This window comes from Sesamum indicum, linkage group LG9 (genome assembly GCF_026168435.1).
Source record: "Sesamum indicum cultivar Baizhima isolate 11 linkage group LG9, ASM2616843v1, whole genome shotgun sequence".
Classification (NCBI taxonomy): Eukaryota; Viridiplantae; Streptophyta; class Magnoliopsida; order Lamiales; family Pedaliaceae; genus Sesamum; species Sesamum indicum.
The window spans coordinates 4630056-4657192 of NC_142665.1; the positions used below are offsets into that span (position 1 = coordinate 4630056).

Here is a 27137-nt window from a genome sequence, read left to right on the forward strand (position 1 = left end):
CAAAGGAGTATTTGCGGTTGGTTGGAGTGGAGGGCACTTAAATAAAAATAGTGGACATGTGATGCTCAGTTCATACTGGTTGGTTGCCTTGGACTTGGAGGGATTGCGGAGTGCGGGCTGAGCTTTCCCCCAAATTAGATAACGCTACTCACTGTCACAGCTCACAACGCAACCCATGCTCACTTACCTAAACCTCCTATACCATTTCATTTCCATCTCCATTTTTACATCTTCTTCTTTCAAAACCCTAACAATCCCACAAGAAAATACATCACCGCCACCGCCGCCACGCCATCCGATTTGCTGCTTTCGTCACCTCCACCAATTTCTTCAATTTGGAGTGTTCTAGTCGGCGCCTGACGCGCGAACTCTCTGTATCTAATTATTCTTTTGCCGGGTTGTGTCTGAAGATTTTTATTTTTATTTTTATTTTTTTTGTGGGTTTCCTTTCTATATAATATTTTATAGATGGAGGGGAATTCTGCGGGGGGCGGCGGCGGAGGGGGGACTGATGTGGAGTTGCTATGCAAAACATTGCAGGTGGAGCACAAGCTTTTCTACTTTGACCTCAAGGAGAATCCCCGCGGCCGGTACCTTAAGATCTCTGAGAAGACTTCAGCGACCAGGTCCACCATCATAGTACCTTCCAACGGCATCGCCTGGTTCCTTGATCTCTTCAATTACTATGTCAACTCCGATGACCAAGATGTCTTTAGCAAAGAACTCCAGCTTGATACCAAGGCACCTCTGATACACCCTCGCACCAATATTCCCACCCCGCTGATACAACCTTTATCTTTTTACGTCCTGCTTTAAGTTTTTGCTGATATCTGCTTGCAGGTATTTTATTTTGATGTTGGCGAGAACAGAAGGGGACGCTTTCTCAAAGTTAGTCGATCATTCCTGCCTTTGCTTTTTGGTTTTTATGTATTATTTGCCATTCTCTCTTGCAATGCGTGCATAAATTATCAGCTATTGTTGCTTGTGAAGCAGTTTTGTTTATTTGCGGAGTTCCAATTAGCAACTGCCTACTTCAATATTTTCGTGAACATGTGGTCTGTGGGAGGTTCTTGGATATCTAGCATGAGAGCTCGTAAAATTCCACTATGTATTCTTATTCAATTAAGCTGTTATGAGATTCAATCTCTTTTGATATCTAGTGCTTTGTGCAATCCATTGAGTGAAGACCATAATTGCATACTGTATAATTCCAGGAAAGAGCTCCTCAAAATACCACAATGGTGTCAATTTGTGGAACTGTTGACAATAGGAAAGATAAAACTGAACTTTTATTTGAACTATAGAAGACTTCATGCTATTGAATTTAGTAAGAACAAAAATCCAGTGGCCTACATCTGCAACAAGTGTACAGAAAAATCAAATCAGAGAAAATAATTATAAATCAGTGGTAGGCTCATAATAACTGTAATGACTAAAAAGTATAGGTTGCAGATTGGGTAAGGAAAATCTCTAATAAATTTCCTAGTTTGATGTATTGGTATAGGGAATTCTAGTCAAAGTATTTAGTTCAACCCTTGGATTTGAATTTGGAGTTGGATAATCCTTTTCACTCACAAGGAATCAAGAATCAGATTTCCTAGTTTCATCTTCTGACCAAGGAAATACCAATACAAGGGTCTTGTTATCCCCTTTTATAATAATCTAATGATGGATGATCTCTTCTCTCAAAAAACCAAGATTTTTGCAAGTTCCTAATTTGATTTGATGATGAAGGAAATTCTAATTGAAGCATCTTGTTCATGGTTGGATCCATGTTGATATGAAGATTGGATGATCTTTTCGCTTCAAAAGAAGTGAAGATTTCAATTTCCTATTTGGTTTATCGATTCAGGAAGTCTGAAGCTCTATTGAAGCGTCTGTTTATCCATTGGATCCATGTGCATTTGAAGGGTGGATGATCTTTTTGCTTCATAACATATCTTGAGAACATCTAGTATAGGAACAAATGCCCTCTAAAAGCTCCCAAAACTACTCAACAGCATTTGGGCCATGGGGGGTGGTAGCTGCTTCTTGTGTTTCCATCTCCCCCCATCTATTTGACTTCTTTCTTCCATGTTTATTTAAGCTGTCTCCTTCTATTCGTCTTTCTAATATATATATATATTTATTCGTAATGAAATTTTCGTTTTTAAACTACCACAAGTTTTATTGTATTTTTAGTTTATCACATAGTTGTTAAAGGCGCTGTAGTTGTTAAAAGCAGGAGTCTGCAAAATACGCAAATGATAATAGAAACGCTGTAGTTTTATCATGTCATATTTGAGGTAGTGTAAAGTATATTGCATAAGAATAGCAAATGATGCCATAGTAAACTCATTATGTCATAATGCTGTAAACAGTTATTACTATGTCGGTGGAAAACTTGCAAAAGCAAGGATGATGATAATTATATCAATACAGTAACGTGCATTCAGTTGCCTCTCAATAATTCACTTATGCTATGTTTCAGTGATCATATTCACCGTCTTTTGATTTGTCAAATGTGCGAAACTTGATCTAAATGCTTTAAATTGCTTTTAGAAAAGGGTTAATTACACAGACCTCCCCTATTACTAGAGATAATTACACGAATCTCTCTTCTTAGTTTGAAACTCTGGGCACTTGAAATTGGTTAAAGTTGATGGAATATGTGAGAATACAACTTCAACCGTGCTAAGATTTAATAGTTAGAAGGGGATAGTTGCAATGATTTGTAATAAAAGGAAGTGTTATGTTATAATCTTCACTGCATTTCATTCTTTTTATCTTTTTGTACAAGCGTCTTTTGTAAATGAATTGGTTCCTTATGCAATTAAAGAAATGACCAGGATAATATATAAGAGAGACCAAACAAGCATTACATTGAGCTATTTCAAGCAAAGATATTTAGCACAAGAGGAACAAACATTATGCATGCACTAGCTTCAGCTTCTAAAGACTTTGGCTGTCCTTTTGATGTCACATCTAATGGACCACAATACTGGTGTTTTTCAATTTGAAAAAAACATTATTGAAGACAACTAATTATCATGACATAATTGTTGCATCCACCATTCTGTCACGTGGATATTTGATAAGTACTTTATCAGTAAATTATCAGGATGGTTGAAACTAACTTGATGTTGGTCATCATAGGCAAGTGTTGTATGGGGTTTGTACTTTGTACAGTTATTGGATAATCTATATAGGAACATGGAAATTTGGTTCATTATCTTGCAGGGGTTGATTACAATATTTTTGGATTATGCCATTAAAAAGTGTTACACTATCAAAATACGTGAAAGCATTTTGAAAGTCTATATAAGTTTTAGTCATGGCGTTATCAGATTCCCATAGGTGGATCTCCGAAAAGAGGTGATTGTTATTAGAAAATAAGTAACAAGGCCAAAAAAGTGTAATTTTGAGACCAAGAGGGGAGGTATAAATCAGCATCAGGCTCTGTGACCATAGAAACTAGTAGCACCCAGTAAGCTAGTCCCACTTGAGGTTGAAACCAGCCGATGATGATGCAAAGAGCTACAGTGGTTGATGAGGAAAAGATGCATTAGTGCATATCAAAGCTTTAGGTTCTAGAAGTGCTTTTATTAGGGAGATTGAGTAAAAGTTGGAAGCATAGGCTATGCTGATGGTGGTCTAATTGAACTTGTTGAAGGAGAGGGCTGAATGTCATGGGTTTGTATAGTTAGAGAGTGATGTCAAAGTGTTTTACGTATGGAATCTTTCTTGCAATAATGCAATTAAAAGCCTTTATTTTTGCTAATAAACTAATGCATGCAGATATCGGAAGCTTCGGTCAGCCGAAACCGCAGTACTATTATTGTCCCTGCAGGAAGTGCCCGAGATGAAGGGTGGGCGGCCTTTAGGAATATTTTGGCTGAAATAAATGAAGCATCAGGGCTTTTCATACTGCCCAACCAGGTAACATTAGATCTTTGTTTTGTGTCTATCCCTAGTTACTCTTGAGATACCTCAGTAAGCAAACCTTTGTGTACTTCTGATTGTGTTTTAAGCATCAGCAGAACTCTGAAGCCCCAGAACGCCTTGTTGGGCTTTCAGATGATGTGGGGGCTGGTTTTATATCCAGCCATAGTTCTCAACCTGCCCCAGCAGCTGACTTGAATGTTGATCGGACTTCTGATCTGCCACCGACTGATGACATAGGTAATTTAGGAGTCTCAAAGGTAATAAGAGCTGATCAAAAGAAATTTTTCTTTGATCTCGGCAGCAATAACAGAGGTCACTTCTTGAGAATATCCGAGGTGTGTATTGGAAAATTTTACTGGATATAACTATATTGAGTTGTTTCACTCTGTGCTTTCCTAAAGTTTAGAAAGTTGCAGGTCACGGGTTCAGATCGCTCCTCTATCATTCTCCCACTTTCTGGCCTGAAGCAGTTTTATGAAATGGTGGGTCATTTTGTGGAGATCACTAAAGATCGGATTGAGGGGATGACTGGTGCAAATGTTCGGACAGTGGACCCTCCTCAAAGGTGAATGTGGTAGAGATTCTGGTTGACCAGTCAACTCTGTGTTGTCTAAATAGATTGTGATCTATGGCCCATTTATTGTGGTTGATCAGGGTGCATCTGTGTTCCGCTTGCCAAGTGCTTTGCTTATTTTTGTTCCAGTTATGTCTGAATAAGGCTGCTGTCCGTCTTCAATCAGAGACCATTTATGAAAGTTAATCAGCTTGCTTCTAGATAGAATGATATATATATAAATAAATGAGAATAAGCACTCTTTTGTGCCAAAAGAATGGCATCTTTATTTAGATCTCTTCTTTTCGTGATTGCGAGTTTCTGATTGTTTACTGTTGGAAATGTGAAGGCCTTCCGCTTTTGTATAATCAGCCACGAGAATTGGATGCTGTGTTCTATCCTTTTCTCAGTATGTTTCTGGACCTGTCATCTTGATTCAGTTTAATGTATACATTCTGTTCAGATGTTTCTAATTCTAAATGAGCTGCTTGCACAGTAATTATAAATGTGTCAACACTTGTCTCCTGGACTCAGTTGGAATGTATACAATCTGTTCGGATGTTTGTAGTTTTAAAGGATCCGTGGCACTGTATTTACTTAACGATACTGACCATTCATTTTTGTTTCTTATCGAATCGAATTACAAATACGAGAGTGTTTAGTACCGAGAATATGTTTGAATGGTTGAATACTTGTGCAACATAATTGAGGTGAATCAAGTTCATGCAATTTGGAGTTGCAGCACAAGTGCACTTCAGCATTCATTTCTTTTTACTTGTAAATTTATTTATCATGTAGAGCATTTGAGATTTGGAACATGGCCAGGCTATCAGTGGATCTATGAGGATGTCCCCCCCCCCCCCCCCCCTCCCTCATGCCGCGTTGCAGGTGGATATTTCTTCTGATATGATGAATGAAAATTCTCAGCTTTGATTTTTTTTTTAAAAATAAATGAATTAAAGGTACAGGCCAAAAAAAATTGTACAGAAATGACAATGGGAACAAAACCCCAATTAGAAGAAGCATGTTGAGTTACATGCTTTTTTCCAATAATATTTGCAAATTTTGAATCATAATCGTAAAACTTAAGAAGTTGTAGGACCTATTTGGTATTTTACAAAGATAAATTACTAAAATATAAAAAAATACAGGACGAAAATTATATTTAAATGATCTTAAGTATTTGAGTGTTGTATCTGATCAAGTTATTCGGTACGGGTATAAATTCTCAATCTATGTGAACTGATGAACCAAGATGAAGGTTAGAAATCGAGCAAGAATCCTCCCTAATAGTGCAAATTTATACTCAAAAATTTTGAGCATTAGGAAAATGACTGGTGAAATATAATAACTGGAATAGCCAATTTGGCATATAAGCAATAACAAATAATCCAATCTTTAAGACACAAAAAGCGTAATTGATAATTGGCTAAAACTTTAAATATAAAAATGAAAAACTAATAAAATGAAAGTAATCAGTGAGTATAGTTATAGTTAGTATAAAATAAGTATATATTTTTTAGATATAAAAGAATAAAGTTATAATACAATTACCTAAAATATATATATCTATTTGGATAAAGCTTGGTATATATCTTTACACTTAAACAAATTTTAAGTGAAAATAAACTATATAATATAATGTCATAGGGATGGTGATAATTTAGATTATCCAAATTGTGTTTGTTTATTATATATTTAAATTATTAAATAAAGAAAATAAAAATAATTTGTGATGCAAGAGGGAAGATAATATATATATATATATGTATATATTAATGATTGCTATTTATTGGCAGGAAAATTTGATAAGAAGGTGGTAACGAAGAACGCCGAAGAGATCGGCGAAAAGAGTCTCTGTCGAAGGAAATGAATGGATGAGGAGTAAGAGAGAGAGAGGGGAAAGAGGAGTTGAGCAACAGATCTCCCCTTTCTTTTCCACTATAAAAATCCATTCATGCATTGCCAAATACATCAAGCTTTCCAAGCTCTCTTGCCAGAAGAAGACATTCCCTTAGCTTTATCTTCTTCTTGGCAAGGAATAAAACACAAAATACAAAGATAACAGCTTCTTCTGGTTGAGTGGAGTTTGAAAGAAAGGAGAGCAATGGTGTTCAGCACCAGGATGATCTTTGCCGTGTTGTTTCTCTGCGTCTCGGCCACCTGTGTCATTGCAGGTGACCCTACTCTCGAGCACGAATGGAAGGTCACCTATGGTACCATTGCACCTCTTGGCGTCCCACAACAGGGCATTCTTATCAATGGTCAATTCCCTGGACCAGCCATCAATTGTACCTCTAACAACAATATTGTCGTCAATGTCTTCAATCAGCTCGATGAGCCTTTCCTCCTCACTTGGGCGGGTATCCAGCAGAGGAAGAATTCTTGGCAAGATGGCACTCCCGGTGCTATGTGCCCCATCCTCCCTGGAAAGAACTACACCTATCGCTTCCAGGTCAAGGACCAGATCGGAACCTACTTCTACTTCCCTACCACCGCTCTCCACAGGGCCTCTGGTGGTATCGGTATGCTCAAGGTCCACAGCCGACCCCTTATCCCCATCCCCTATGACAATCCCGCCGAGGAGTATCCTGTTCTTCTTGGGGATTGGTACAACAAGGGCCACAAGACCCTAAAGAGCATTCTTGATTCTGGTCGCTCCATCGGCAGGCCTGATGGCATCCAAATTAATGGCCAATCTAGCAAGGTCGGCGACGCCAATGCTAAGCCCCTTTTCACTTTTGAGGCAGGCAAGACTTATAAATTGAGGGTTTGCAACGTCGGTCTCAGGCTCTCCGTCAACTTCAGAGTCCAGGGCCATACCATGAAGGTGGTTGAAGTGGAGGGATCCCACACCGTGCAGAATCTCTATGACTCTTTGGACCTTCATGTTGGGCAATGCATGTCCGTGCTGGTGACAGCTGACCAAACCCCCAAGGACTACTACTTCGTGGCTTCCAGCAGGTTCGCCCAGCATCCTCTCTCAACTGTGGCCGTCATTCGTTATGCTAACGGAAATGGGCCTGCATCACCTGAGCTCCCACCACCACCTCCCGACAGCACCAAGGGCATTGCCTGGTCCATCAGCCAATTCCGCTCCTTCAGGTGGAACCTCACATCCAATGCTGCACGTCCCAACCCACAAGGCTCCTACAAGTACGGCAAGATCAACATCACCCGCACCATCAAGATTGCTAACTCTCGCTCTTCCTCCAATGGCAAGCTCAGATTTGGCATCAACGGTGTGTCACATGTGGACGCCGAGACCCCATTGAAGTTGGCAGAGTACTACGGTGTGGCTGACAAAGTATTCACCTACAATCTGATGAAGGACGAGCCTCAAGAGGGCAACAAAGTGGAAGTGGCTCCCAACGTGGTGAATGGAACATACAGAAACTTTGTGGAGATCATCTTTGAGAACCACGAGAAGACCATCCAAACCTGGCACTTGGATGGATTCTCCTTCTTTGCAGTGGGGATAGAGCCCGGGAGGTGGAGCGCTGAGAAGAGGAAGAACTACAACTTGTTGGATGCAGTGAGCAGGAACACGATTCAGGTGTACCCCAACTCATGGGCAGCAGTGATGACCACATTGGACAATGCGGGTATGTGGAACTTGAGGTCGGAGATGCGCGAGAGAGCGTATTTGGGACAACAATTGTACTTGAGCGTAGTGTCTGAAGCACGCTCACTCAGGGATGAGTACTCATTGCCCGAAACACAAGAGCTCTGTGGCATTGTCAAGTCTCTGCCGAAGCCTGCTCCATACACTTGAAGAAGAAGAAGACGCTATGAGCTGCTTGGTGCTGCTGCTTAGTTAATAATGAAATTATTTATGTTTCTTTTTTAGGTACTACTTTATGTCAATTTTCTTGAATTAATAAATATATTTTATATCAACTGAGTTCCATATATATATTCACTAGCTACCACAATATCAAGTATTAATTATTAACATTAATGACAATTAATTACCTAACAAAGTGAAATTCATCAATTGTATATACATACATATATGTATACAAGAAATTCAAGATAATATAAAATGGGTTGTATATAATGAAAGTATAGTATTTTTTTTAAAAAAATTGTTTGGTGTGATTAAGGAAAGAAAATTTTAAAAAATTTTACTGGTTTGGCCGATTTATTCTTATTATTTGATTTTTGTGGTAGATAACACATAATTGAACTTTGAATTACTGATAATAACATCTTTTAAAATTTAAAGCTTATTCAGTAATATTTGAATTAATTAATAATACATAACTCAGCATATTTCTACGGTATAAGAATGTGGACTAAATAAGCTGTATTTTTTTCCAGCCAAATAACAATAAATTTTGGATATTTTTTAATATATACGATGATTCTAATTTTAAGGGCAAATACTTGTAGATTACCTAAACACTGAAAAGAGGGGTCAATCAATATTAATAAATGAAGGCAACTCTTAATTCTAACATATAGTTAAATAATTAATATATTAATTTAAGGGTTTATTATATTTCAACCCCTCTAAAAATATGAAATTACAAAAAAAATTCAAACTTACACCAACCCCTCCATATATTCACCGTTTACATCTAACATTCTTTTGTAATGATTTGGATAAAAAATGATAACTTTAGTAAAAAAGTTATATAAATTTTTAATTTTTTTATTTAATATTTTCATGTAATAAATTTTATGCTCATAAGAAAAAAAGTGTAATAATATTAACTTAACTGCATATATATATATATATTATAGTTATTCCTTTATAAATATAAAAATATACATTAAAATATTAAAAGGGGCAAAATTAAAATTTTATGTAACTTCTTTTTGTTGACATCAATATTTTTTTTAAACCTAACGAAAGGGTGTAAGTATACTTTTAAGTCTTTTTGGGAGAAACTTTTTGGGACTAAAATTATAAATTTTTGGAAGTTATGGGATGCAATGCGATGAGTTAAAAAATAATAGTACTAAAATTACAAAAGTGCTAACTTGTGTGACGTAGAATTGAATTTTTTGTCATTTTACCTAGTGAAAACAATGTATTTAAAAAAAAAAGTGAAAATAATGTACTAATACACATAAGCGAATGACATGAAAAAAACAAAAAAAAGAAAGAGACATAAAATTGAACAAAATTAATGAATTATCAGTATTTAATTGCCTATCCTTATAGCCCTTAATTAAAATGCTACCTCTCTAACATACAGGGTATAAAATACAATTTAGTCATCTTTTATATGGTTGGGGGCTGATTGGATGCTTCGTCAATAAAAATCCCAACTTAAAACCTTTAATTTCGTGCGCGTCAATAATTTTTGGCAAATTATAAAACTCCCAAAATCCTCTAATTGCTAAAAATTATAATTATAAATTATAATTTGCCACCTCTATATGTTAGAAATCTTAAATTACCCTCTCTCACATCCATGACAGTACAATTTACCCTTGTAAATAATATTCTTTATGTACATGCAATTAATGAATGTAACCTTTACTATTTTTGCAAAAAAATAAGATATCTATTTGAAAGAAAATAGGGACTCAAATTGAAAATAAAAAAAAATGGCTAAAACCTACATAAGAAAATTGCCATTCATGGGAGACAAAATAAAATTTAGGTTTAGTTACACTTTTAGTCTCATTGAATAGGAAATTAAACACTTTTAATTCTTTGTTTTATAAAACTTTTAAAATAGTCTCAAAATTAGAAAAAAACTCGATATATAAAGTCCTATGTTTTATGTGATTTTCGAAATGGTTTGAAAATTGAGAAAATTCGACACATTTAGTTCCATAAATTCTGTAAAGCACATAACTAAGTGTATCGAGTTTTTTCAATACTGTCGCAATCATTTTATAAATGTATCGAAATTTTTTTAATTTTGGGACTGTTTTAAAAACTCCATAAAGGAGAGGACTAAAACTTTTGAACCCACTATTTTACACGACTATAAATGTAATCTTGCCTTAAAACTAGTAGAATTCAAAGTGAAGAATATATTGTTGTAACTGAAACTCAAAGGCCAAATATAGCAGTGAGAATTTAAAGGAAATGAGGGGATGTGGAGGAAGTAAGACAAAAACTGCAAGGAGGAAGTGTCGGGGAATGGAAGGAAGAAAAGAATGTTGGAAGCGAAGAGGAAGCTGAGACGACCGAATGAAGAGGAGGTTTGATGCTGAATTTCCATTATAAAAAAGGAGGATTGATGGTGTGTAAAAGCATCAAAATAAAGAAAAACACTTCTCATTGTTCGGAGTTTGAATAAAGAGAGCAATGGGGTCCAGCAGCAAGATGATCTCTGCCGTGTTGTTTCTCTGCTTCTCCACCTGTGTCATTGCAGGGGACCCTACTCTCGAGTTCGAATGGAAAGTCACATATGGCACCATTGCACCTCTTGGCGTTCCCCAGCAGGGCATTCTTATTAATGGTCAATTCCCTGGCCCCAAGATAAATTGTACCTCTAACAATAACATTGTCGTCAATGTCTTCAACCAACTTGACGAGCCTTTCCTCCTCACTTGGGCGGGTGTCCAACAGAGGAAGAATTCTTGGCAGGATGGCACTCCTGGAGCTATGTGCCCCATCCTCCCTGGAAAAAACTACACCTATCGCTTCCAGGTCAAGGACCAGATTGGAACTTACTTTTACTTCCCTACTACCGGTCTCCACAGGGCCTCTGGAGGTATGGGTATGATCCAGATCCACAGCCGAAATCTTATTCCCATCCCCTTTGACAAACCCGCCGACGAGTATCCTGTTCTTCTTGGGGATTGGTATAACAAGGGCCACAAGTCCTTAAAGAACATTCTCGATTCTGGTCGCTCCATTGGCAGACCTGATGGCATCCAAATTAATGGCCAATCCAGCAAGGTAGGCGACGCCAATGCTAAGCCCCTTTTCACTTTTGAGGCTGGCAAAACTTACAGATTCAGGGTTTGCAACGTCGGTCTCAGGCTCTCCGTCAACTTCAGAATCCAAGCCCATTCCATGACTGTGGTCGAAGTGGAGGGATCCCACACTGTGCAGAATGTGTACGACTCTCTGGACCTTCATGTTGGGCAATGCATGTCCGTGCTGGTCACAGCTGACCAAACGCCCAAGGACTACTACTTCGTGGCATCTAGCAGGTTCGCCCAGCATCCTCTCTCAACTGTGGCCGTCATTCGTTATGCTAACGGAAATGGGCCTGCATCACCGGAGCTCCCACCACCACCTCCACAAAACACCATGGGCATTGCCTGGTCCATCAGCCAGTTCCGCTCCTTCAGGTGGAACCTCACAGCCAGTGCTGCACGTCCCAACCCACAAGGCTCCTACAAGTACGGCAAGATCAACATCACCCGCACCATCAAGCTTGTTAACACTCGGTCTTCGTCCAATGGCAAGCTCAGATTTGGCATCAACGGTGTGTCACATGTGGACACAGAGACGCCATTGAAGTTGGCAGAATACTACGGTGTGGCTGACAAAGTATTCACCTACAATCTGATGAAGGACGAGCCTCAAGAGGGCAACAAAGTGGAAGTGGCTCCCAACGTGGTGAATGGAACATACAGGAACTTTGTGGAGATCATCTTCGAGAACCACGAGAAGACCATCCAAACCTGGCACTTGGATGGATACTCCTTCTTTGCAGTGGCGATAGAGCCCGGGAGGTGGAGCCCTGAGAAGAGGAAGAACTACAACTTATTGGATGCATTGAGCAGGAACACGATTCAGGTGTACCCCAATACATGGGCGGCAGTGATGACCACATTGGACAATGCGGGTATGTGGAACTTGAGGTCGGAGATGAGAGAGAGAGCATATTTGGGACAACAATTCTACTTCAGCGTAGTCTCTGAAGCACGGTCATTGAGGGATGAGTACTCATTGCCTGAAACTCAAGAGCTTTGTGGCATTGTTAAGTCTCTGCCCAAGCCTGCTCCCTACACTTGAAGAAGAAGAAGAAGAGAAGACGCTAGGTGCTTGGTGACGCTGCTTAGTCAATAATTATTTAATTGTTTTTTGTTTTTTGTTTTTGTTAGTTATTTTTTAATTACTACTTAATGTAGGTTGGACTTTTTCCTCGAATCCATAAGTTATTTTATCTTAATCATTAGTCCCTTTATATAATAACAAAGTAAATTTCAGTTACTTCTAATTTTATCCCTTTTTCAATATTTTGGATAAATTATTAAAAGAAATACCACATCAATAGTTTTATACTTGTAAAAAGATAAATATAATATTTATAGTAAAATATTGCAGTTGTAATGCATATTATGTTTGAACTATAGCTATATTGGATAAAAGTAAGCATTGATGAAAAACACTAACTATTTTTTTGTCCTTTTTATTTCTTAAATAACCCATTTGAAAAATCTCCATGGACTTCTTCTAAGTTGATATATTTCTCAGCTTGGCCAACATGCTATCAAAGTAATAGTTGGTTTCCAAATCCTATGCGAGGCCACTGATTCCTCCTTCTTGAATGCCCAATAATACTTCAAGGGCTGCGTTGGTGAAATATTGGAGTAAGTACACCCACAAGGTTTCTTTTTCCACCTATTTTAGTGCGAAGAGGCATAAGGCTAGCTGGTATTGGTGTTTAACCTGCTTTTGTACCTGAAGCAGAGGCAGGAGAGTCCCCAAGGGTTTTGATTACAGTTGCAATGATAATCCTTCTAACAATAGGATTGGTGGATCAACAATAGGGGAAGGAATGTTGTGATCACCGTGAGACAATTTCTTACATCTTTAGCTCAAGAATTTTTACGAATGATGCGTGCTGAGATCTAGTAATATCATAAGAATTAAAGTCTCTTCTTCAAATATAAAGTTACCAGAGGACTAACTTGCAGAATAGGAGTTAATATTTTAATATTTAAGTCAGTAAAGTGTAATGAATAAAATAAATATGGATTTCAAGATAAAATTGAAATTCAATTAGCTGACTATATAAATGTGTGGTGTTGGAAATGTGATGAAAAGTGTTAAAACTCGTGTGAAGAGTGCGAAAAATAGAGGAAATATGAATGGACTTATTACTAAGAGCCTTGGTTGCCTTATTGACTTATTTGGTCTCCTATCCGTAAGAGTAGGTTACAAGAGATTCAAGAATTGATTAGGGTAGGTTGAGATATGCTGAGATAATTTGCAATGTCTTTTTGCGGGAATAATGCTTGTACCCCTTGTAGCTATGTCATTTGGCTTCCATGTTAGCAGAAAGAGATCCTGTGAGATAAGCAATAAATTAACCTAAAATCATTGGATCAATTACTTGTGATCCTTATCCAATTGTGTGTTCGTGTTGGCGTCTTTTAGGATAAGCTGGCATTTGATGTGTATATTATATAGATGTCGTGTTGGATGAGATGGATGGGCACTACGCTTGCTGATACTGGACCTGGACAGTCTGCTATCTCATTAACAGAGCAACAAAGACTGGATTAGTTGGGTTGATGGTCCTTCAACTGATTGATAATGAGTGGGCCAACAAGATTTAGATTCATTGATTTTGAGTAATTAGAGCCTGATTCCATAACATGATTTTGGGCTAGATTTATTCCTTGGGCCTTGAAAAAGAATTGCCTCGTGCATTAAATATAAAAAAATAATACCTAATAGTCAAATAATTTAAAGAATTACATATACTTAGACAAATAGGAAAAAAAAATTTGGTCCTTTAATTTTGTGGTCGATTCATTTTGGTCCACTACTTTACAATTTAATTTACGAAAATATATAAATTTGGTCCGATTTAGAATTTTTACACAATTTTCCGATAGTTTTCGCCGGAGTTTCCACTTAGCCAATTAAACCAATGATGTGGAATTCAGTTGAGGTGATTGAAAAATTTTGTTGCTTACGGAGTTTGAACCCTTGTTAACTAGACTAAAATTTGATCTTGTCACCACTTATGCTACAATCAATTTGTACTCACAAGTTCAACTTAGATTGTTAATAATATTACAATGTATTAAAGTTTTTTAAATAACTAATATGTTATATTATTTTTTTATATATAAAAAAAGTTATACCTAAAAATATTGATAATTAATTATCATATTTTCTTTATTCAAGAATAATATAATTAATATTAATATTTATCTTAACAATGAAATATTAGTAGCAAAAATATATCTATGTATTTAAAAAATTATATATCACTTTTCATATGCTTATATTTGTATATTTTACATAATTAAAGTGAATGCCACATCATCACTTTAATTGTCTAAGTAGAAATTCTGGCTAAAAAAGTGCCGAAAAATTAAAAAAAATATTCAATCACTCAAGTGAATGCCACATCATTACTTTAATTGTCTAAGTGGAAATTCTGGCTAAAACTGCCAAAGAATTAAGTAAAAATCATAAATCAGATCAAATTTACATCTTTTTACAAATTAATGGTAAAAAATTGGTAATTATGATACTTAAAGGACCGATTTTCCCCCCAATCAAATGCTACGATATCAAACCAAATTAAAGAGAATTAAAACCAACATTAAGGGATAAGAATTTTCCTAAAATTGATATGGACTAGCGGGAATTATATATAAAATTATAATTTTAGTTCTATAACTTAAGGGATTGGTATTTTTAATTTTGTATGAATTGATTTTCATAATTTAATCCTTTAATTTTGGCAATTTTAGTTCTTTTGATCAACTTGGCTGAAACTTGCAACTTACTTATAATTTTAGTCTTATAAATAATTTATGTAGGACCAAAAATACAATTTAATTGAGACATGTGCAAATTATATGTAATTTTCTAACCAAATTGGCCGGAAAAGAATGAAAATTTTCCAAAATTTTTAAATTACAGGACTAAATTGCAAAAATTAATTATCAGATAATAAAGAAAAAATACATAGTCAAGAAATTAAGCAAGTATATATACATGGTTTTCAACACTTAGTCATTTTTCACGCTTTGTCCTAATTATTAAATTTGACAATAGAATCTGCAGGCTAACTTATACATCTCAACTTCATTTCTCTGTCACATTCTTTGATATGTCATATCTGGATTTCCATCTCCTTCCATTTATGCAATAAGTTCCTCTTACACATAAAGCTGGCTTGCATTACTAAAAAGGAAAAATGAAAAAAAAAGATTATTCAATATTAATTTAACAAGAAAAAAGAGTTGTAGCCAAATGATTTTACTAAATCCAGTACGTATTTGTTAGAAAAAGAGCAAAACGGTGTTGTTTTCACACAAAAAGGAACTGTCGGGGGATGAGGAGGAAGTGAGAAAAAAGTGGGAAGGAGGAATTGTCGGGGAATGGAAGGCACAGCATCAAAGACGCAAACTGAAACCACCGAATGAAGAGGACGACCCATCATTTTGATACTCAATTTCCAGTATAAAAATCAGCATTGACAATTGTGAAAATCACCCTCAAATAAGAAAAAGTACTTCTCTGGTGTAGCGGAGATTGACTAAGGTAAGAAGAGCAATGGGCTCCAACAGCCAGATCATCTTTGTGGCGTTGTTCCTCTACCTGTCGACCTTCGCTATTGCTGGGGACCCTACTCTTGAGCACGAATGGAAGGTCACGTATGGCACCATTGCACCTCTTGGCGTCCCCCAACAGGGCATTCTTATCAATGGTCAGTTCCCTGGACCAGCCATCAATTGTACCTCTAACAACAATATTGTCGTCAATGTCTTCAATCAGCTCGATGAGCCTTTCCTCCTCACTTGGGCGGGTATCCAGCAGAGGAAGAATTCTTGGCAAGATGGCACTCCCGGTGCTATGTGCCCCATCCTCCCTGGAAAGAACTACACCTATCGCTTCCAGGTCAAGGACCAGATCGGAACCTACTTCTACTTCCCTACCACCGCTCTCCACAGGGCCTCTGGTGGTATCGGTATGCTCAAGGTCCACAGCCGACCCCTTATCCCCATCCCCTATGACAATCCCGCCGAGGAGTATCCTGTTCTTCTTGGGGATTGGTACAACAAGGGCCACAAGACCCTAAAGAGCATTCTTGATTCTGGTCGCTCCATCGGCAGGCCTGATGGCATCCAAATTAATGGCCAATCCAGCAAGGTCGGCGACGCCAATGCTAAGCCCCTTTTCACTTTTGAGGCTGGCAAGACTTATAAATTGAGGGTTTGCAACGTCGGTCTCAGGCTCTCTGTCAACTTCAGAGTCCAGGGCCATACCATGAAGGTGGTCGAAGTGGAGGGATCCCACACCGTGCAGAATCTCTATGACTCTTTGGACCTTCATGTTGGGCAATGCATGTCCGTGCTGGTGACAGCTGACCAAACCCCCAAGGACTACTACTTCGTGGCGTCCAGCAGGTTCGCCCAGCATCCTCTCTCAACTGTGGCCGTCATTCGTTATGCTAACGGAAATGGGGCTGCATCACCTGAGCTCCCACCACCACCTCCCGAGAACACCAAGGGCATTGCCTGGTCCATCAGCCAATTCCGCTCCTTCAGGTGGAACCTCACATCCAATGCTGCACGTCCCAACCCACAAGGCTCCTACAAGTACGGCAAGATCAACATCACCCGCACCATCAAGATTGCTAACTCTCGCTCTTCCTCCAATGGCAAGCTCAGATTTGGCATCAACGGTGTGTCACATGTGGACGCCGAGACCCCATTGAAGTTGGCAGAGTACTACGGTGTGGCTGACAAAGTATTCACCTACAATCTGATGAAGGACGAGCCTCAAGAGGGCAACAAAGTGGAAGTGGCTCCCAACGTGGTGAATGGAACATACAGAAACTTTGTGGAGATCATCTTTGAGAACCACGAGAAGACCATCCAAACCTGGCACTTGGATGGATTCTCCTTCTTTGCAGTTGCGATAGAGCCCGGGAGGTGGAGCGCTGAGAAGAGGAAGAACTACAACTTGTTGGATGCAGTGAGCAGGAACACGATTCAGGTGTACCCCAACTCATGGGCAGCAGTGATGACCACATTGGACAATGCGGGTATGTGGAACTTGAGGTCGGAGATGCGCGAAAGAGCGTATTTGGGACAACAATTGTACTTGAGCGTAGTGTCTGAAGCACGCTCACTCAGGGATGAGTACTCATTGCCCGAAACACAAGAGCTCTGTGGCATTGTCAAGTCTCTGCCGAAGCCTGCTCCATACACTTGAAGAAGAAGAAGACGCTATGAGCTGCTTGGTGCTGCTGCTTAGTTAATAATGAAATTATTTTGTTTCTTTTTGAGTTACTACTTTATGTCAATTTTCTTGAATTAATAAATATATTTTATATCAACCGCCTCACCATACTTAGAATTTATGTTGGCCAAAGCTAAATATCATTTCATATTAAGTTAACAAAAAAATTCTTTCTTCTCCCGAAACTGCGCACGGCAGGGTAAGAGATTATGTTATAAATATCAATGAATTAATATATTTAAATTATTTAATTTGTATATTTAGTAATATAATTTCTGTTATTCAATTTAATATTTAACGAAAAATTTTATAAATTTGACCATTGATAAATTAGTAAATGACTAAATATCTCATTTGTATTAAGAATATTATAGTCTATTTACTAAATTACTTGATTTATTAAATTTAACTATTTTTATAATTAATTTATTCAATTTAATCGAGTTTGTTAACTAAATATTGAATTATATACTAGTATTTAATTAATTATTATAATAGCAAAAAATATATAGAATTTTTTTTAAAATATTAGAAAATTATAGTTAAAAAATATTAGAGATTATTATGTGTATGAGATTTTGAAGATAATTAATTTAGGGATGTTATCAAGAAAGATATCTATAAAGATATATGAGGGGTTTGATGTGTATAAAAATAATATTATAAAAAAAGACGGGATTTGGCACGGTCAGATAAATCGTTCTAAAATTCGTTTCATCTTGAAATGGTCTTTGGACCACATAAGGAACAAATATTGAAATATGACATCTTGTTCAATATTTTTTTGGGTTATAAATTTGGAACGATCAAATTGTTCCAAGATAAGTTTCAACAAAACGATTATTAAATCCGTTTCAAAATAGTAACGGTAAATAGTTGAACTCTGTTTGAAACACTATATTAGAATTAAGAAAGGTCCCAACCCAACCATTGCTATATGTGCTTGTTTCGAAAATGATAGTTTAAAAATATATTCCAAAATGAGGTACAATATGAAAGATTTTGGTCTACTCTTAATCAAATATGTGAAAAATCGTTCCAACTTATGAATTTTATTTAAGAAGCTATGTGCTTTTACAATTGTTCCAAAACCTGGTGCCAATTTGCTTTTGAATTATTTCTTTTGTGTTATTAGATTGTTACAAATGAAATTCAACGTCTATATTTCAACGGTTGGAATGACCGTTTGTAAGACCATCTCAAGTGTCGTCCCTAAAGTTTAAATTAACGACTATACATGTGTTCCTATACCCGACTGTTCAAAATTATTCTATATGAATGTGTTCCTATTTTTCCATTTAATCTCATTATCTTCTTTCATTCTTCTTATTTTCTCTCTATTTCCTCAATTTCGCTTGATTTTTTTTTTAATCTCTCACTATCCTACTAATATTTTTCTACTCTTGTTTGTCTCAAATTTTCATTGATATTGAAAGAATCGGTGTGGCTCGGAAACGCGGCCGAAGCGTGAAATAAAAAAAATTATTTAAAATGGGTTCAAAGGGGTGTTCCCTTTGAAATTTTCGCATTCGATGTTTGTCAAAAGCATGATAATGAACAAATAAAAATGTTAGACAAGTGGTTAGAGGATGAAACAAAAAACATAGAAACAAAAAATAAAACCTTACCTTTTTGTTCTAAAGTTGAGCAACAACATGCATTGTTCCCTTTACGTTCTCCCGTTCTGTTCAGTTTATGATCCAAATTAGAATCCCTCTAATTTGTCCACACCACACTAAGGAAGAGATATAGTTCTTTTTCTATTGCTAGATAGAATAAAAAGCCAGAAGAAAAACAACTCTAAAATAACACTATTGATTAGTGATTTTGGAATATTTTATGTTCTAAATTGAATCAAATTCAATATAGAAAAAAAAGGAGAACATTTTTAGAGAGAAAATGGAGCAAAATTTCGTGGCTACAACTTACTCTCTTTTATTTTTTAAAATAAAGCAATTTACCACTATATCTAAAAAGGTAAATTATTTCATTTTAAAAAATACAGTGGGTTTACTGCTACATTTTAAAAAAATATAGAGAAGTAAATTATTATTTTTTTTATAGGAGAATAATTTACTCACTTGCAATCTCACAGAAGGTGCTTGCATTTTTTCCTTTTTTACCAAACAAAAACACTTCAAATTTTGGGTAAAATACTTTTTTAGTCCCATAAAATAAAAGGAGATTTTTTGATGTACCACAAACAATTGACAGGTATCGGTTTTAGTCCACAAAACTCATGTGCATGGTAGTTTTGGAACTAAAAAAAGACGTTGTTTGGGACTTAAAAGGTATTGTGGTTTGGGGACTAAAAAGTGCTAAAATCATACTTTTTGGAACTAAAAAGACGTGATTTTAAGTTTATTGGACTAAAAGTGTCACACGTCATGGTTATGGTTCCAAAATAAATACTATCCTTGTTTTATGGGACTAAAAATATTTTGCCCTCAAATCTTCTATTCCAATATACATTTTATTTTGTATATACTAATGTAAAAAAAAGAAACCCTTTCATACTCACAAACGATGGTTAATGACACCACCGCACTATTTTTTTTGTGAAGTAAAAAGTATCATTCATGATAAAATAACTAACTTATTCAACTTTTTAAAATTTACATTAATTGATTTTTTTCAATAATATAATGTACTAATATATATATTTTACTTTTATTTATAATATATTTTAAAATATAAAAAGATATTTATTATATACATATAAGAACTACGTATCACAACCACATGCACACATCAATTGTATACTATCCACGCCCAAAATACATATTCAATGGAACAGTTTTACAGAGCACTTGGCCCACATTTGTATAGTGAAAATATCATATGAAGAACAACATTGAAATCAAAGACATTCAGATAAAAGAATTAAAATCAGCATCAAAACAAAATGTCCGAAGCCACAGCAATGTCGTTCAATATTCAAACATTCTCACAGTCAGGAGAGATTTTACGGACCAACATATGATCAATTAGAACATACTATATATAACTGGAGCTCATTTTAAATAATTACAATTAAAATATATTGGTATAATATTCTTCAAACAGTTTAAATTAAATTACCTTTTATAGCAACGGATGAAATCTAGCTATCAGTGTCTTGAAGAAAAAAATATTAGTCTGTTAGATCGAGAAGATTTTGTTACAGACACTTCACATATTCCCGTGTACTACTTGGATTTAAATTGGGTTAAATTACGATTAGTATTCTTGAGATACATTAAATAGTATTTTTTAGTAATTTGAAAAATTATAAATACGTCAATTTTCATATGTTTGTAGTATTTTTAATTTCTATTCTATTATAGGGTACTTTTTTTTTTTTTTACTTTAGTAAATAAATTAAATCCAAATTAAATAATGTCAAAAGTAATTAATGTGAGTTAATAGTTGAGTACATTATTTTACATCATCATCCCTAAAAAAAATAGTATGATTATAAGGTCAATTTAGGCAAATACAAGGAAGAAAGAATTTTGGTTTTAGGGATTGGCTTTTTTATAGAAAAAAAGATATAAATAGATAGATTTTTATATATAGATATAGACTAATCAGGTCTTAGCTTCTTCTTCTTCTTCTTCAAGTGTATGGAGCAGGCTTCGGCAGAGACTTAACGATACCGCAGAGCTCTTGAGTTTCAGGCAGTGAGTACTCATCCCTCAATGAGCGTGCTTCAGAGACTACGCTCAGGTAGAGCTGCTGTCCGAGATATGCTCTCTCGCGCATCTCCGACCTCAAGTTCCACATACCCGCATTGTCCAATGTGGTCATCACCGCCGCCCATGAGTTGGGGTACACCTGAATGGTGTTCCTGCTCAATGCATCCAACAAGTTGTAGTTCTTCCTCTTCTCAGGGCTCCACCTCCCGGGCTCTATCGCGACTGCAAAGAAGGAGAATCCATCCAAGTGCCAGGTTTGGATGGTCTTCTCGTGGTTCTCAAAGATGATCTCCACAAAGTTTCTGTATGTTCCATTCACCACGTTGGGGGCCACTTCCACTTTGTCACCCTCTTGAGGCTCGTCCTTCATCAGATTGTAAGTGAATACTTTGTCAGCCACACCGTAGTATTCTGCCAACTTCAATGGGGTCTCTGCGTCCACATGTGACACACCGTTGATGCCAAATCTGAGCTTGCCATTGGAGGAAGAGCGAGAGTTAGCAATCTTGATGGTGCGGGTGATGTTGATCTTGCCGTACTTGTAGGAGCCTTGTGGGTTGGGACGTGCAGCATTGGATGTGAGGTTCCACCTGAAGGAGCGGAATTGGCTGATGGACCAGGCAATGCCCTTGGTGTTCTCGGGAGGTGGTGGTGGGAGCTCAGGTGATGCAGCCCCATTTCCGTTAACATAACGAATGACGGCCACAGTTGAGAGAGGATGCTGGGCGAACCTGCTGGACGCCACGAAGTAGTAGTCCTTGGGGGTTTGGTCAGCTGTGACCAGCACGGACATGCATTGCCCAACATGAAGGTCCAGAGAGTCGTAGAGATTCTGTACGTTGTGGGATCCCTCCACTTCGACCACCTTCAGGGTATGGCCCTGGACTCTGAAGTTGACGGAGAGCCTGAGACCGACGTTGCAAACCCTCAATTTATAAGTCTTGCCAGCCTCAAAAGTGAAAAGGGGCTTAGCATTGGCGTCGCCGACCTTGCTGGATTGGCCATTAATTTGGATGCCATCAGGCCTGCCGATGGAGCGACCAGAATCAAGAATGCTCTTTAGGGTCTTGTGGCCCTTGTTGTACCAATCCCCAAGAAGAACAGGATACTCCTCGGCGGGATTGTCATAGGGGATGGGGATAAGGGGCCGGCTGTGGACCTTGAGCATACCGATACCACCAGAGGCCCTGTGGAGAGCGGTGGTAGGGAAGTAGAAGTAGGTTCCGATCTGGTCCTTGACCTGGAAGCGATAGGTGTAGTTCTTTCCAGGGAGGATGGGGCACATAGCACCGGGAGTGCCATCCTGCCAAGAATTCTTCCTCTGTTGGATACCCGCCCAAGTGAGGAGGAAAGGCTCGTCGAGCTGATTGAAGACATTAACGACGATGTTGTTGTTAGAGGTACAATTGATGGCTGGTCCAGGGAACTGACCATTGATAAGAATGCCCTGTTGTGGGACGCCAAGAGGTGCAATGGTACCATAAGTGACCTTCCATTCGAACTCGAGAGTAGGGTCCCCTGCAATGACACAGGTGGCCGAGAAGCAGAGAAACAACACGGCAAAGATCATCTTGGTGTAGAACACCATTGCTCTGCAGAATGAGAAGAAGCTGTTTTAGTGTTTTTTCTAGTTTTTTTTCGGGCTTGCCAAGAAGAAGAGGAAGTTATTGAGAATGTCTTCTTCTGGCAAGAGACCTTTTTGTTTTTGTTTGATGTATTTGGGAATGAATGAATAGGCTTTTATAGGGAGAAGGATTGGCATATCTCCCAAGTTGGTTGGCTCATCTCTATACGTTCCTCGCTTCTCGGCCTGCTTATTTGTTTTTCACATGCAATTCCTCCTTCACCCTTTCCATCTCTTCCTCCTCATCCACTCATTTCCTTGCGATTCTCAACTGCATATCTCTCACCATATTTGGTCTTTGAATTACAGTAAGAAAAATATTAAAAGTCTATAATATATATTAATTCTTTACTTGCTGTGGCAACAAAAATGGCTATGAATAGCTATATTAATGAATATAACTACAAAGCTTCTATTCCTATAGTGACAAGACTACTACCGTATTTTTAGTAGAAAAATTGCTACATAATTTTTGTAGTCATAGCAGTGGAAATTAATTGCTACAAAATTTCTGTCTCCACTACAATAATAGTGGTTACAAATCCCTATTACTATATGTGACACTCCATTCAATATGGATTATGATTTAATAAAATAAGTAATATATCATCATTGCCCAAAGAACTCGAGTGACAAATAATATCCAAATCGACCACCAAGTAGTGTTGGAAACTTAGTGCTATGCAAAACAAAGTGCTACGTACATGAGCGTGAGCATGGGGTGTGATACTATGAATATAGCAATAGAATTCCATAGTTAAGATTATAAAAATTATTAAATATTAACAAAAGATATTAAATTATTAAATTCCATTGTAGATTTTTAATATTTTTCTTACTGTAATTCAAAGACCAAATATGGTGAGAGATATGCAGTTGAGAATCGCAAGGAAATGAGTGGATGAGGAGGAAGAGATGGAAAGGGTGAAGGAGGAATTGCATGTGAAAAACAAATAAGCAGGCCGAGAAGCGAGGAACGTATAGAGATGAGCCAACCAACTTGGGAGATATGCCAATCCTTCTCCCTATAAAAGCCTATTCATTCATTCCCAAATACATCAAACAAAAACAAAAAGGTCTCTTGCCAGAAGAAGACATTCTCAATAACTTCCTCTTCTTCTTGGCAAGCCCAAAAAAAAACAAGAAAAAACACTAAAACAGCTTCTTCTCATTCTGCAGAGCAATGGTGTTCTACACCAAGATGATCTTTGCCGTGTTGTTTCTCTGCTTCTCGGCCACCTGTGTCATTGCAGGGGACCCTACTCTCGAGTTCGAATGGAAGGTCACCTATGGTACCATTGCACCTCTTGGCGTCCCACAACAGGGCATTCTTATCAATGGTCAGTTCCCTGGACCAGCCATCAATTGTACCTCTAACAACAACATCGTCGTTAATGTCTTCAATCAGCTCGACGAGCCTTTCCTCCTCACTTGGGCGGGTATCCAACAGAGGAAGAATTCTTGGCAGGATGGCACTCCCGGTGCTATGTGCCCCATCCTCCCTGGAAAGAACTACACCTATCGCTTCCAGGTCAAGGACCAGATCGGAACCTACTTCTACTTCCCCACCACCGCTCTCCACAGGGCCTCTGGTGGTATCGGTATGCTCAAGGTCCACAGCCGGCCCCTTATCCCCATCCCCTATGACAATCCCGCCGAGGAGTATCCTGTTCTTCTTGGGGATTGGTACAACAAGGGCCACAAGACCCTAAAGAGCATTCTTGATTCTGGTCGCTCCATCGGCAGGCCTGATGGCATCCAAATTAATGGCCAATCCAGCAAGGTCGGCGACGCCAATGCTAAGCCCCTTTTCACTTTCGAGGCTGGCAACACTTATAAATTGAGGGTTTGCAACGTCGGTCTCAGGCTCTCTGTCAACTTCAGAGTCCAGGGCCATACCATGAAGGTGGTCGAAGTGGAGGGATCCCACACCGTGCAGAATCTCTATGACTCTTTGGACCTTCATGTTGGGCAATGCATGTCCGTGCTGGTGACAGCTGACCAAACCCCCAAGGACTACTACTTCGTGGCTTCCAGCAGGTTCGCCCAGCATCCTCACTCAACTGTAGCCGTCATTCGTTATGCTAACGGAAATGGGGCTGCATCACCTGAGCTCCCACCACCACCTCCCGAGAACACCAAGGGCATTGCCTGGTCCATCAGCCAATTCCGCTCCTTCAGGTGGAACCTCACATCCAATGCTGCACGTCCCAACCCACAAGGCTCCTACAAGTACGGCAAGATCAACATCACCCGCACCATCAAGATTGCTAACTCTCGCTCTTCCTCCAATGGCAAGCTCAGATTTGGCATCAACGGTGTGTCACATGTGGACGCAGAGACCCCATTGAAGTTGGCAGAATACTACGGTGTGGCTGACAAAGTATTCACTTACAATCTGATGAAGGACGAGCCTCAAGAGGGTGACAAAGTGGAAGTGGCCCCCAACGTGGTGAATGGAACATACAGAAACTTTGTGGAGATCATCTTTGAGAACCACGAGAAGACCATCCAAACCTGGCACTTGGATGGATTCTCCTTCTTTGCAGTTGCGATAGAGCCCGGGAGGTGGAGCCCTGAGAAGAGGAAGAACTACAACTTGTTGGATGCAGTGAGCAGGAACACGATTCAGGTGTACCCCAACTCATGGGCAGCAGTGATGACCACATTGGACAATGCGGGTATGTGGAACCTGAGGTCGGAGATGCGCGAGAGAGCATATTTGGGGCAGCAGTTCTACCTCAGCGTAGTCTCTGAAGCACGCTCATTGAGGGATGAGTACTCACTGCCTGAAACTCAAGAGCTCTGCGGTATCGTTAAGTCATTGCCGAAGCCTGCTCCATACACTTAAAGAAGAAGAAGCTATGAGCTGCTTGATTAGTTACTTAAAATGTTTTTTTATTTTTTCTTCATTACGTTAAATATTACTAAGTGTAATTTCACTATTTTTTTAATGAATAAATAGATTTATCTTAAATACTTCTGCTTTTAGTCGACTAGTTATATTATCTAATCTTTTGGCTTTCAAATCGAAATTTAACAGAATTACTTATCCTGTTCTCAAACATTTACAAGTTTTTATTGACAATACTCAATATTGTCCAAAGTATAAATTAGTACATGATGATCACAATTTATTACAATTAAATAATTACAATTATAATTTGAGCTATTTTATTATGTATATTAAAAAAAAATTCCTAACAATTTCATTTTTGTGAAAAAAAATTAAAAAAAAAAAACTCTTCTAGCTAGTTTGTGGTCAAAATATCTTTTTTTCTCTACCTTAAACAATGGCTTTTGAAGTCAAAATCAGCCAAAATCACATCAACCAATAAAAATTAACAGCCATTAACTGCCATGTGTGATTAGTCTGTTTTGTATTTTATGACACCAAAAGTGACACCCGCCACAATTGTTATATCAAAATCGATAATGAACTTTTTTAATGGTACCGAAAAATTATTTTGCCCTTGCTTGAAAACTTGAAGTAATAAAAAGGAATTTTAAAATTTTATAATATTAAAATTCGATTGCTATGAATATGTAGATTTAATAGTTTCATTAGATTATTTTGTAAATGGTATAATAAATAATATATTATCTAAAAAATTCTATAAAAAAAGTTATTTGTGAATTGGTCTCAATAATTATGAATTTATTAATAAATAGTGGGTAAAAATGAAAAATAAAAGGAAAGGAATTTAATTTAATTTAAAATTTATTTAGTCTTTTTTAATTACTTTGTCTTAAATAAAAAATATGAAGAAAAATAGAAAAAAAAAATGGGTCAAGACTCTACTCAAACCCAAAAAAAATGGACTCAAAACAACGGCATTGGGTCTTAAGAGGGTTGGATAGGACCGGGGTAATATTTGATAGAATGAGTTTTTTTTATGGGTATAAATTTGAAATGGGTCTTACTTTATCTATTAACATCCCTAAACTCGGATTAAGGGAGAAACTGTAAATCAAGAAGTGGTTGAGGGAGAAGCTGTAAATCAAGAAAGGGTTGGGGAAGGGACTATGGTTTAGGGTGAAGTTGTAAATGAAGTAGGGGTTATAAGGGGGATGGGACAAGACAAAGGTAAAAGGAAAACTTTTGAAAATCAAACTTCAATCGACATGTCATAGTCAAAAAGCTTGATGAGTCATCTAATTTTGATTATCTGCGACGAGTTGAGACATTTGATGACAATGATGCTCCTAGCTTAAGTT

At 37.6% G+C, this 27137-nt stretch overlaps 6 protein-coding genes across 10 annotated transcripts; 5 read left to right on the top strand and 1 right to left on the bottom strand.

The window, feature by feature from the left end:
* The first annotated feature begins 1 nt into the window (after window position 1).
* Window positions 2-4957, top strand: LOC105170620 (purin-rich alpha 1). 5 transcript variants are annotated; one of them, XM_020696757.2, is made up of 6 exons: window positions 2-741; window positions 841-888; window positions 3778-3918; window positions 4017-4259; window positions 4341-4489; window positions 4579-4957. In XM_020696757.2, the coding sequence occupies exons 1-6, from the start codon at window positions 469-471 to the stop codon at window positions 4682-4684; spliced, it is 960 nt and encodes a 319-aa protein (XP_020552416.1). In that variant the 5' UTR covers window positions 2-468; the 3' UTR covers window positions 4685-4957. The 5 variants fall into 5 exon arrangements, with proteins under 5 accessions (XP_020552416.1, XP_020552415.1, XP_020552417.1 ...); XM_020696756.2 differs by having other exon boundaries at window positions 3-741; window positions 4011-4259; XM_020696758.2 differs by having other exon boundaries at window positions 3-741; window positions 4020-4259.
* Window positions 4958-6444: 1487 nt separating this feature from the next.
* LOC105170621 (L-ascorbate oxidase homolog) lies at window positions 6445-8377 on the top strand. The gene has a single exon (XM_011091461.3). The coding sequence runs from the start codon at window positions 6585-6587 to the stop codon at window positions 8250-8252; it is 1668 nt and encodes a 555-aa protein (XP_011089763.2). The 5' UTR covers window positions 6445-6584; the 3' UTR covers window positions 8253-8377.
* Window positions 8378-10689: 2312 nt separating this feature from the next.
* On the top strand, window positions 10690-12574 carry LOC105170622 (L-ascorbate oxidase homolog). The gene has a single exon (XM_011091462.3). It carries the CDS (start codon window positions 10752-10754, stop codon window positions 12414-12416), a length of 1665 nt encoding a protein of 554 aa, XP_011089764.1. The 5' UTR covers window positions 10690-10751; the 3' UTR covers window positions 12417-12574.
* Window positions 12575-15842: 3268 nt separating this feature from the next.
* On the top strand, window positions 15843-17715 carry LOC105170623 (L-ascorbate oxidase homolog). The gene has a single exon (XM_011091463.3). It carries the CDS (start codon window positions 15927-15929, stop codon window positions 17589-17591), a length of 1665 nt encoding a protein of 554 aa, XP_011089765.1. The 5' UTR covers window positions 15843-15926; the 3' UTR covers window positions 17592-17715.
* A 3323-nt stretch (window positions 17716-21038) lies between these two features.
* On the bottom strand, window positions 21039-22991 carry LOC105170624 (L-ascorbate oxidase homolog). Its single transcript, XM_011091464.3, has one exon. The coding sequence runs from the start codon at window positions 22881-22883 to the stop codon at window positions 21216-21218; it is 1668 nt and encodes a 555-aa protein (XP_011089766.1). The 5' UTR covers window positions 22884-22991; the 3' UTR covers window positions 21039-21215.
* Window positions 22992-24032: 1041 nt separating this feature from the next.
* Window positions 24033-25811, top strand: LOC105170625 (L-ascorbate oxidase homolog). Its single transcript, XM_011091465.3, has one exon. It carries the CDS (start codon window positions 24103-24105, stop codon window positions 25768-25770), a length of 1668 nt encoding a protein of 555 aa, XP_011089767.1. The 5' UTR covers window positions 24033-24102; the 3' UTR covers window positions 25771-25811.
* The last annotated feature ends 1326 nt before the right edge of the window (window positions 25812-27137 follow it).